This window comes from Cynocephalus volans, chromosome 10 (assembly GCF_027409185.1).
Source record: "Cynocephalus volans isolate mCynVol1 chromosome 10, mCynVol1.pri, whole genome shotgun sequence".
NCBI lineage: Eukaryota > Metazoa > Chordata > Mammalia > Dermoptera > Cynocephalidae > Cynocephalus > Cynocephalus volans.
Genome location: NC_084469.1, coordinates 53,930,893 through 53,944,051, shown reverse-complemented (window position 1 = coordinate 53,944,051; position 13,159 = coordinate 53,930,893). Strand labels below are relative to the sequence as shown.

Below are 13,159 nucleotides of genomic sequence, written 5' to 3'. Positions count from 1 at the left end.
GTGGAAATTTGATCTCCAATGTGGCAGTGTTGGAAACTGATTGAGTCACGGGGGCGGATCCTTCATGAATGGATTAATGCTCTCCCTGGGGGAAGGGGTATTTATGAGTGAATTCTCGCTCGATTAGTTCCTGTGAGAGCTTGTTGCTTAAAAAGACCCTGGTACCTTGCTTCCTCTCTCTTGCTTCCTCTCGCCATGTGATCTGCTTGTACCTGCCGGCTGCCTGCCACTTTCCGCCATGAGTAGAAGCAGCCTGAGGCCCAAGCCAGATGCAGCTGTCCCAGAATCGTAAGCCGAATAAACCTCTTTCCTTTATAAATTACCCAGTCTCGGGTATTTCTGTTATAGAAACACAAAACGGACAAAAACAGTAACATAAAAGACTAAACATGGAGAATGAAGAAGGATGTGAAACTGAAAAGAATAAGATCCAAAATATGAGTAAAGATAGAAGGTTGTCAATAAGAGGAAGAAAGAAGGCACCTACTTTGAAACAGAAGGGAACTTATAAGAGTCATAAAGCAATAATGGTGGGAGGTAGGAGTTAGAGAGGCCATATGAAAACTCACACTTCACAGGCCTTGGACCTTTGAAGAGAACTTCCTGAAAACATCTTAAATGTGCTATCTCCTTTATGTTCAGTTTGGTCATTTACCACAACGTCCTCCCGTTCCAATTATTCCTCACTTTCCAGGGCCCTTTGTCAGTTCTCTATCAGCCAGGGCTCTTTCCCTTGCTCCAATAAAGAGAGCACATCTGGCTTAGAAATGGAAACTTTCTGCTTAGAAAAAGGAATATGAGACATTTATGTTGAGTGTTCCAATATTCAGATCTAGAAGGTCCAGAAAATATGGGGAAAATGGAACTTCTGCCTAAGTCCTATGAAGCTGACCATTTCTAGCTCTATAAATCTCAAGACACTCCTTTGGGGACAGAGAGATTAAACTCCCTGTCTACTTGAAAGGATCTGAGAAATTCATAACGGAAAAAGGTGATATCCCAGACGCAGCCTTTGACATGTCTAACAAGAGTTCTTATCCACAATGAAAAGGTTGCTGTAGTTCTCTATCATAACATCTCTGTATAAATTATTTTGACCAGAGTCTAATAATTCCCATTCCTCCTGAGAGAAGTCTATAGACATATCCATGAACATCAGTGACCCCTGTGAAAAGAAATCTATGTATTAGATGTGTAATAAAAGGAAATGCTTTCAAGATGGAAGGAGAAAAAGAAGATAAAAGTAGAAGAGGTGGAAGAGGACTTTTCAGGAGGGTAAATATAAACAGAATAAATAAGCTGTGGGTGGATACCTACATCATGGGGGAAGGGCAGTAAGTAGCAAGCTTCAATGAATGGGACTTAATGTCCTCAGACATATTTCCAGTAGACAAAACATACTTGATATGATGGGATATTTACAGTTTCCAACCAGATTTGGAAATGTACAAGTTCAATTAAGTGGAGTTTCCAATTAACTGAAATGGCATACATGATCATCTAGTATACTGCCTAATATATAGTAAATTCCCAGAAATTCTCTGTAAAACTATTTTTTTAAAAAATATATTTAAACAAGCACACATCTGGTTAGACAAAAAATTTCCTGTTATGTTTATCAAAGGACACTATCAACAAAGTGAAAAGGCAATCAACACAATGGGAGAAAATATTTGCAAATCATATATCTGGTAAGAGATTAACATCTAAAAAATACAAAGAACTCCTAAAACTCAACAACAACAAAAACAACCCAATTAAAAAATGGATAAAAGACTTGAATACACATTTCTCCAAAGACAGTAAACAGAAAGCCAAAAAGCAAATGAAAAGATGTTCAACATCACTAATCAACAGGGAAATATAATTCAAAACTATAGTGATAGACATTTCACACCCATTAGGATGGCTGTTATTAGAAAAACAGACAATAACAAGTGTTGACAAGGATGTGGGGAAATTAGGACCCTTGTGCAATGCTGGTAAGAATGTAAAGTGGTGCACCTGATGTGGAAAATGGTATGGTGGTTCCCCCCAAAATTAAATATAGAATTACAATATGATACAGCAATTCTGCTCATGGGCGTATATTCCAAGGAACTGAAAGCAAGAACTTGAACAGCTACCATACACGCATGTTCACAGCAGCATTATTCACAATAGTTAAAAGGTGGAAGCAGCCCAAATGTCAATCAACTGATGAATGAGTAAACAAAATGTGATACACACACAATGGAATATTACACAGCCTTAAAAAGGAAGGAACTTCTGACATGTGCTATAACATGAAAGAACCTTGAGGACATTATGATAAGCAAAATAAGCCAGTCATGAAAGGACAAATGATTCCACTTATATGAGGTACCTAGAGTAGTCAAATTCATAGACACAGAAAGTAGAATAGTGGTTGCTGGAGGCTTACGGAGGAGGGAGAATAAGGAGTTAGTGTTTAATGGCCACAGAGTTTCAGCTGAGAAGATTAAAAAGTACTATAGATGGATGTTCGTGATGTTTGCACAACAATGTGAATGTACTTAATGCCACTGAACTGTACACTTAAAAATGATCAAAATGTTAAATTTTACGTGATGTCTATTTTATCACAATAAAAAATACTGCTGTGTACTCTTCCTTAGAATGTTACTGGAGGCCATGTGTCACCAGTATGAGAGAATAAATTCAGGATCCATAAAAATGGAAAATGAATACAGGAGGGTAATGAAAGAAGGTCCCAGTATTACTGCAAAAGGGATGTCATGGAATAACAGCTGTACAACAGAAGAGAAGAGTAACGAGTCAGAATTGGAAAGGCAAGGACTTCCAGTTCTGGCCACAACAGAGTAGACTGTACAAGATTAATTCTCCCATAGAAAAAGATTATAAAAGCTATACTATATGCAACTGTTTAAAGACATTAGAGAGCAGCAGACACAGGGTGAATAGAAGAGAAGAAGTTACACAATTTTCGAGAGAAGGAGGCACACAAGGTGAGCTCCACATTCAACCCAGCATTTTCTATGAGGCCATTTTCTAAATCCCAGCACAGAGGAAGACAGCCCAAGCAAAAGTGGCAGTCTCACTAAGTCAGAGACAGGAGTTCAGGCTGACAAAGTGGATTCAGGAACAAAATCTTGGAGAAAACTGCAGAGACAGCTCAGTAATCTTCACTTACTGTCCTCAAGCTGCTAGCTAACTCTCATGTTGTGGGCTCAAGAAAGACTCCAAAAAGTCAGCAGAAAAGCAGCTAGCAGAGCTAGATTGAATGTGGGATGAGACAGAAATGGAGACAGAGAGACAGCATGGGGAGAGTCAAGGATGACTCCTAGTTTCTTTGGCCTCAGCAAAAAGAAGGGAGTTTTTACATACAGAAATTAGAATATTGAAAAGGAGCAGATGTGCAAGGAAAAGTGGAGATTTCAAGTTCACAATTGGACATATAAGCTGAATATTCAGAAGAGAACTTCAGGAAGGAAGTTAAGGATAAAAGGGACTTTGCTGACTTACTGTGGATTTCAAAGTGCAGAATAGAAGTATCACAGGAATTTGGTGTGGTAAATGGGAACAGAAAATGGATGTACAAAACTTATTTAAGTTAGAGGCCTGGGTTGAGGAATGACCTGGGAGTGAGTAGTGGATATTGTGAGACAAATATCACCAGGGCAAAAAGATTAAGGATTTTTACCTTGATGGCTTCATAGCATATTGTGGTAGTGACACTGCTAAGTGTTGGGAGAAAGAAAGGGAAATACCTTACCAGGAACATGCATACTCTAATAAGCATATTATCAAACTTTTGCTCAAACAAGACAGAACAATTTTTGTTTCATTTCCATTTCTATGTTCTAATTGAAACTGATCATTTGTTTAAATTTTAAAAGGCATATCTACGTTACTGTGAACTCCTGCATTTCTCCATCAAGTTGATCATTTTTTACTGAATACAAATTTCTTTACACATAAGTTAGTGCTTTGTCATGTGTTTTATCATGTGTTGTTTCCTAGTTTATCTTTATACCTCTCTGGTATTTTTTAATTGGCTGAAAATCTTTACCTTTAATTCAGTAAAATTTACCATTTTTCTCTGTACATATAATCCTATGATTTTTTTTTCTCATTCTATTAATATTTCTGCAGATTTGGAGTTGTCAGAGGAGTTAAATTGTACCTCAGACAAAATCATCAGGATCACTTTAAAGTGCCTCTGTTATTGGCTCTACAGTCTAGGACACCCAACAAGAATATTTGTGCAATCAGACAGTGTAAAATGCTAAAGAGGACCAGGATGATTCTGAGTTTTAATCTGGTAATTCAGGAAGCAATAATCTGGGCTGTATGTGTGCTCCTGTCCTAAGTGATGGATCTAATATCAGAAGTGTAAATGACTGCATGTAATCATCATTACTCAAATCATGATAAACTTGCTGCGTGGATACATAGAAACTGCTAATTAGAAAGCATTTGAATACTCAACTTCACTCTCTCTTTCAGGATATATTTTTTATTTTAGAACAGTTATGGATTTACAGAATTATTGGAAAGTACAGAGGAGATAGTACAGAAAATTCCCATATATCCCATAACAACTTTCCCCTACTATTGAAACCATTTTACAGTGTATGGTACTTTTGTTACAATTAATGAACAAGTATTGGTACATTATTATTAGTGAAAGCCTACACTTTATTGAGATGTCTTTAAGGTTTTATGTTCTTCTTTCTTTTTCTGTTCCAGGATTCTAACCAGGATAGCACATCATGTTTAATCATCATTTCTCCTTAGGCTACTCTTGGCTGTGACAGTTTCTCAGACTTTTCTTATTTTAAATGACCTTAACTGTTTTGAGGAGTTGGGTATAGTGTAGAATGGCTTTCTATTTAAATTTGACTGATGTTTTTCTCATGATTATACTGGGGTTGTTTGGGGGAGGAAGACCAGAAAGGCAAAGTGCCATTTTCTTCATATATTTCAAGGGTACATACTATCAACATGACTATTTTTGTTGACCTTGACCACCTAGCAGGAGTGTTTGCAAGGTTTCTCCATTGTTAAGTTACTCTTTTCTCCCTCTTTCCATATGGTACTCTTTGGAAGGAAGTCACTATGCACAGCACATACTTAATGAGTGGGGAGGTTTGCTCCACCTCCTTGAGGGCAGAATACTATATAAATTATTTGGAACTCTTCTGCACTGGAGATTTGTCTTTTCTCCATTTATTTAGTTATTTGACACTTTATTCAGATATTAATTTTATTCTTTGGGTTATAATACAATACTACTTTATTTGTTGCTGAAATTTTCCAAAAACGGAGCAGAGAAGTGATATTATCTAGATCACTCTGGCTACTCTGAAGGTTACAGAAACAGAGTGACAAATTAGGATGTTACTACAAATACATAAGTGAGATATGACTGTGGTTAGGATCAGGGTGGTATCAGGAAAGGCAAGAAGGGGTTAGAATTGGGATATAATCTGTGAGGGAAAGAAAGTACTTTTCAATTAATCATGATGAATCCACTTGGATATTGACAGGGGTATCAATAATAAACCTCAACTCACTATACCTCATACTGTATACTGAAACTTGAAATGTGAGAGGTAAAGCTCCTAGGGAAAAAAAGAAATGTCTTCATGAGTTTGGAGGCATTAAAGCAAAGATTTCTTAAGACTCAAAAGTTGTAACCATATTGGAAAAGATCAATAAACTGCACTTCACTAAAATGAGAAACTCTGATTCATCAGCAGATACCTTTAAGAGAATAGAAATGCAAGCCACAGAGCAAATGATATTTGCAATACATGTATCTGACAAAGGACTCATATCCAAAATATATAAAGAATTTATACAGAGCAATAGGAAAAAAGACATAATATCCAACAACTAAAAAGGCAAAAGTCTCTAACAAACCATGCACACAAGATATCAAAATAGCTAATAAGCAAGCATATGAAAAAGTATTAGACATTATTAGTCATTAGAAAGTGAAAATATAATTATGAGATATTACTATATCCCCACCAGAATAGCTATATAATACCAATTGTGGAGAGGATATAGATAGAGCAAATGGAACTTTCATAGATTGCTAGTGGGAGTGTAAATTTGTACAAACTTTGAGACATGCTATATCAGTTTCAACCTCTGGAGGAACTGGAGGCTTAAAGAGATTAAACAAACCACCAAGAAGGGCAGGAAAGTAAAGGTCAGCCATGTGGGCAGTATGTGATTGAGCCCAATTAAAAATCTTGGAAACCAAAGGCTTCTTTGATTGGCAATATTCTTTCTATTGTATTATTATACATTGTAGCTAGAAGGAGGTAATGCCATAACATACGATATACATAAAATAAAATGAAAAAAATAAAATATACGTGTTATATATATGTGTGTGTATATATATACACCAACTATACGTTCTTTACAAGAACATACGTAAAACAAGCTGACACACAACTGACACAGTACAGCTCTACCAGCCAAAGCAGGATTTTTAGTATTAATATTAGAAGAATAGGAATTCAAGATCGTTATGTATACAGATAAAAACTATAGTAAGCAATGAAAAATATAGCAACTAAACACAAAAAGTAAAACCCCTATATTAAGAGGAGACCTAAAAAAAAAATAGCTGGGTATTTAATGCACATTTTTCAGAATAAAACAAAGGAAATCAAATAACCAGAGAATATGTAAGTAATGTAATCAACAAGCTTACTATAATACAATTATACAGAACTTTGAATATTACAGAGAATATATATTATTTCACATCATGTCTATAAAACAAATACAAAAACCTAACTTGTATTCAGCGACAAAGAATATATTGTTTTAACTTGTTAACACACACATTATAATTTGATATGCTAAATCTTATTTCAGAACAAGTTTTTAAAAAATTAGAAACACATTTTTAAATAAAAAACCTACACAGCTAAAGCAATATTTATGTTAAAAAATTGTGTAGCCTTAAATGCTTCCAATTTAAAAGAGACTGAAAATACATCAACTAAGCACCTATACTGATTCAAGAAAACAGAAAAAAATATATACAAATGCAATTATGAACTAGAAAAAAAGCAAGCAAAAATAGTTGAAAGCAAGAAGCCAAGAGTTTTTACAAAAAACAATTAAAATAAATGAGACTCCTTCAAGTCAATTTAGAAAAATAAAATGGTTTAAAAATAAATAAAACTACGAGTAGAGATAAAAATTACATGCTTCCCTACAGCAACAAATTTGAAAATCTAAAGAAAAGGAGACAAAAAATACTGAAGTTATTCATCAGTTCTAAAATGCACTTTTTACCTCACATGTTAGTATCTCTGAAATTGAGATTCAACTTAAAATCAATTATCTATTACAGATTAATCTGAAGAATTTTAAAAATTAGTAGTATATTTAAAATGGTGTATTTTACAATATGTGGCATCTTAGATAAACTGTTACTTTCATCTGCTTTTAATCATTCCAATCATATACCATTTTAGAAATATAGGAAAATTATCCAATTCTCTCAGATTATAAACTACTAATTCTGGGCTGGCTGTTTAACTCAATTGGTTAGAGTGTGGTGTTCATAACACCAAGGTCCAGGTTCAATCCCTGTTACTGACCAGCAGCCAAATATACATGTATGTATATATAATACACACATACATATATATATATATTTTTTTCATATACTGAAACATATTTCATCTTTTGTTCCCCTTTCCTATTAAAAACTGTGATTGAATGCCAGAATATTCTGTGAAGGGACCTGACTAGGAGGTGGGAGAAAATAGAAAAGAGACATGTGATAACTTTGGCCAGAGATATTTGCTTTCCAGCCTTCCTAGATACAGTTTTTGCTTTATATTCCTTATATGCTAACTATTCCTATGCCTCTTTGAGTCAACTCTGGTTATTTAAACCCTTTTTATAAAATATGCATTTTAAATTTCAAAATAATTATTGAAAAGTTAGTAGTATATAATCTGTACTATCTCTAGAGCAATGTTTTCTCATTCATAACATTCATTTATCTTTATTTACCAGAATTACTATTATATTTTTGTTATTGTTTTTTCAAAGAAGCAGGTTGTGATTATTGATCTAGCTTTTTGATTTTTAAGTTATTTCTCTTTTACTTTTACCTTTCATAATGCTTGAGGTCTTTGTTGTTATTGCTATTTTATTTCCAAATTCTTGTGTTGTATGCTTATTGTCTTTATGTACAATCTCTTTAATATCATATGAATGGATTTAGAGCTATAAGATTTCCTCTGTATAAGATTTGGGGAGTCTTCACGTTTTGTTATATAGTCTACTCATTGATATTTACTCCAAAAGAAAATGAAATTTTATTTGATTTTATTTTTAACCAAAGAATCATGCAGATGGGTACTGAATTAGTATTCAGATTTTTATAGAGGGGCTACCATAGTTTTATTTTTATATCCATCATGGTGTAAATTTTATGGTGCATTTGTCTTCTTACACTTTATAGTCTCACATTTTTCTTTAGGATGAATTATTCATATTCAATAAGGAGTGAACATTGATCAACCTTTTCCTATATCCATTTACATGATTATCTTTCTCCACTGTGAGGTTTTTGTTGTTGAGTTAGGTATGGATCATAGTTAAAAGTTTTTCCGCAAATAATAAGAATGAAGCCTGAGAAGATAATAACAATGATGATGGCTAATATTAACCACATATTTATTATGTGATAAGCAAAATTACAGAATCCACACAAGCCTCTGAAATACTCTAATTATGCCCACATTACCATATGTGTGTCATATATGCATATAAAAGGATATGGAAAAATAAGTTTGTTGGGGAGGAATTGAATTTGTCAGTGATGTTGGTCAAAGGGAAGTGCAGCTTTATTTGTAAAGTATAAACCATTTATAAGCAGATGAGATCCACGCAGGATCTTTGAAATGAATGACAAATAAATAATGCAGACACATTCAGAAGATACCATCAAGGTAGCTGTTTATAATGACATAAATTTCAATATTTAACAAAATAGGGGTTTAGTAAAGACAGATGAATACTATAAAGCCAATAAAATAGTAACAATGTATTTACAGACAAAGAATATGAAGGGCTGGTTATACTGTAGCATAATCACATCTTGTTCCAAAAACAATGAGATATAGTCAGAAAAGGTTTGCTCCAAAAGTTTGACACTGATTATCTATAACTGGTAAGATTACAGATACCTATATCTATTTTTGGCTCTTACCTAAATTATTATGAGAGAAAGCTGTTTTGCAAAATGAAGAGTACAAACTTTATAAAAGGAAAATAAAAGTCTTCCAAAACAAAAGGTACAGTTCCATAAGATATTAAAAGATACTCAAAAGTAACAGTTACTCAACATAAACAGGGTGAGACAAAGATACATATACTTATATATAAATTTTTGAAACAAACACTGACCAAATATCCAAGCTTTATATGAACAAAAACATGAGAGTTCTTTGAAAAGTTCATGGAAATATGGAATTAAAAGATAATACTAATCTTTCCATGAATTTACAAAGTACCCTCATATGACTTTCCATCAAACAGTCAAAAAACAATATAAAAATAGGTAGGGTTATCTAATAAATTGTGTTAGTATGAGAATAAGGAAAGGGAAAAAAGGATAAATTTGAACTTTCAAAAAATAAAATTTTGAGATGGATCAGTAATTCTGTATAATATACACACAAAAAAAAGACCATTAAAAAAATAAAAGTAGCAGGGTTAGACCCAAAATAAGTTTTTTCAAAGCTTAAAACAAAGGTAAAATAAAATAAATGACTTTTTTCATTTTTGACATTCACAGCTATGAATTTTCCAAGAATAATGAAGGAATGAATGTAGATAAAGATCTTCAAATATTTACTTTGTTCAGATTGATATTTTTCCTGTATGAATTACCTTAGGTTGTGTAGCATAAGTAAAGTATTTGTGCCTTAATTATATTTATACGAATTTTCACAAGTATAAATTTTCTTATGTCATGTGTTGAAAGTCCTTCCTTAACCACATATCAATTCAGAGTTTCCAATTCACAGAGCATTTCAACATTATGATTTTTCTTATGTTGCTGAAACTCTAAATCTCTTCCAAAAGCCTTCCCACATTCCTTACATTCATAAAGTTCCTTACAAGTATGAATTCTCTGATGTTGAGTAAGGCTCGAGCCACTATGAAAAGCCTTCCCACATTCCTTACATTCATAGGGTTTCTCACCAGTGTGTACCCTCTGGTGTCGATGAAGAGCTGAGCCACTACTAAAGAACTTTCCACAGTTTTTACAGTCATAGGGTTTTTCACCAGTATGAATTAGCTGGTGTTGAATAAGTTTTGAGCCACTACCAAAGGCCTTCCCACATTCCTTACATTCATAAGGTTTCTCACCAGTATGAATTCTCTGGTGTTGAGTAAGGTCTGAACCACTACTAAAGGCCTTCCCACATTCCTTACATTCATAGGGTTTCTCACCAGTGTGCATTCTTTGATGCTGAATAAGTTTTGAGCCACTTCTAAAGGCTTTGTCACATTCCTTACACTCATAGGGTTTCTCACCTGTGTGAATTCTCTGATGTTGTGTAAGATCTGAACCACTATTAAAAGCCTTCCCACATTCCTTACATACATAAGGTTTTTCACCTGTGTGAATTCTTTGATGTCGAGTAAGGGCTGATCCAAAACTAAAGGCTTTCCCACATTCATTACATACATATGGCTTTTCACCAGTATGAATTCTCTGGTGCCGCGTTAGGGCAGAACCACTACTAAAGGCCATTCCACATGCTTTACATTCATAAGGTTTTTCACCAGTATGAATCCTCTGATGTTGAGTAAGGTTTGAACCACTGCCAAAGGCTTTCCCACAATCCTTACATTCATAAGGCTTTTCACCTGTGTGAATTCTTTGATGTCGAGTAAGGGCTGATTCAAAACTAAAGGACTTCCCACATTCCTTACACTCATAAGGCTTTTCACCACTGTGAATTATCTGATGTCGAATAAGTCCTGATCCAAAACTAAAGGCTTTCCCACATTCCTTACATTCATAGGGTTTCTCACCAGTATGAATTCTCTGGTGGTGAGTAAGGTTTGAGCCACTAGCAAAGGCCTTCCCACATTCCTTACATTCATAAGGTTTCTCACCTGTATGAATTCGTTGATGGTAAGCAAGGTTTGCACCGCTACCAAAAGCCTTCCCACATTCTTTACACTCATAAGGTTTCTCACCAGTATGAATTTGCTGATGACGAATAAGTACTGATACAAAACTAAAATCCTTCCCACATTCCTTACATTCAAGGAGTTTCTCATCAGTATGAATTCTCTGGTGCTGGGTACTGAAAGTGGGCATGTCTTCAGGAGTAAATATCATTTGACTGAAATGTCCTTCCTGAGATCCCTGTTTTCTCTGAAACTGGCTTTTACATTCCCAATCACCTCTGAAACTTGAATACTCAATGCTGTGTTTTGTAAGTCTTTCCATTATCTCCCATCAGGATGATTCTATTCCATAAATATTCTTTTTCAGAAATAATTTCTTGGTCTCAACCTTGATTCACAGTCTGAAAGAAAATATAAAAGCAAACATTCACTTTTTTTGTGTTCTGGGAGAAATGAAACTTTTATACCAGATATGAAAGACTAAACTGAAATTAATTTTCATAAAAAGTAAGTAGCTTATACAGTTCTCAAATATGATTGGGCAAGTTACAAAATAGATAAGGAAAGCAGAGAGAATGAGAAAAAGTCACACTAGAAAGTGAAGGAAATATTTAGGAAAACAGATTAAGGTAATTGCTCCTAAATAACAGTTTAGATAAAAATCTCCTACAGACTTGGGGAGCTGGATAAATATACAGATGAACCTGGTCCATCCCAATTTTTTTAAAGAATGAGTCTAGTGTCATATTCACTTATAAATGAGTGAAATTATCATACCCATTTCTTAGGGTTGTTTGAAGCATTAAATTTTTTCTTGGGAGAAAAAATCTGGGATTGATGTTCAAGGAACAAACATAATTTGCATATAAACTAAAGGAGACAGAAAAGTACTCCAGATGTAGCAGTTTCCAGACAAAAGACTAATGTGCCGTATGAGTATGGAATGAGCAATAGAGAGGGAAGATTCTTCTGCGGTTAGAACATGATTTGTTTATGTCATTTGATAAAAGCAATGCTTGCCTGTATAGTCTGTAAGGCTAACCTTGGGAGAACAAAAGAGGGGACTCAGTGAGGGCTATAGTACAGTAACAGAGAATCTAGTTTTAAGGTCAGAGGGAAGGGAAGAGAAGATAGGAGTTAATGTGATATGACTGGAAGATTACAAGAAGGATGAAGATCGATGAGTATCCTGAACCCCAGCTCTGATGATTACTGAATGATTCTGGTATCACACATAATGTACTTATGTACTTGCTTGAAGTGACTGTGCAGTGTTTGGTAACTATTAATTCAGAAGACTTATTTCCCATAAAAGTAGAGACTAGGAAAGGGAACAAATTTAAAGATGTCAATTAAGACCCTGAGCAAACACCTCAAGCCCCCAAAGGTGAAAACATTCCAGCACCAGTCTCTTCCTACAACATCCATACAGCGAGCTTGCCAGGCTCCACTGTCCATGGCTAATCCAAGCCAAAATTATGTTTTACTTGATGCTAAAGCAGCATTTCATCTAGCTGCCTGCATTTCCAATTTTGCCCCTCAGCAGCCAGAGTGACATTTACCCTCACACTGTTCTGCTCAAAATGTTCCAGTGGCTTCCCACTATCCTTAAGATAAGACTCCCACTCCTCAGTGATCTGTTTCGTACCTCACTCTTCAACCTGATATTCTTCTCCTCCAACCATAAGCTATAGCTACTCTGGCCTTCTCAGTTCTTCAAACACACGAAACTGTACCTATCCCTCCACCATGATTTCACCTGCCTGAAATGTTCTCCCATGTCCCCTTCTACCCACCGCCACCAATCTTGGCCTGGAAAGTTTCTGGCCATGGTTCAACTATCTGCTAAATGCCATATCTTAATAAAGATATTTCCTGAATGCTCAATTTTAGTTATACACACCCTGATAATATTTCTCAGAGCACTTTTTATTTCCCACTTTCTTTGTTTTGTTTTGTTTTGGTAATGGGTAATTAC

The 13,159-nt window shown here is 34.7% G+C and overlaps 2 protein-coding genes across 2 annotated transcripts in view; one reads left to right on the top strand and one right to left on the bottom strand.

Annotated features, from left to right (window-relative positions):
- LOC134387391 (zinc finger protein 585A-like) overlaps nucleotides 1-13,159 on the top strand; it is a 231,801-nt gene that overhangs the window by 168,765 nt on the left and 49,877 nt on the right. The gene's annotated exons all lie outside the window — the stretch shown is intronic.
- On the bottom strand, nucleotides 10,037-11,503 carry LOC134388660 (zinc finger protein 345). Its single transcript, XM_063111891.1, has one exon. The coding sequence runs from the start codon at nucleotides 11,501-11,503 to the stop codon at nucleotides 10,037-10,039; it is 1,467 nt and encodes a 488-aa protein (XP_062967961.1).

Coding starts and splice junctions, on each gene's coding strand:
- LOC134388660 (XM_063111891.1), bottom strand. CDS start 11,503: ATGGAAAGACTTACAAAACACAGCATTGAGTATTCAAGTTTCAGAGGT.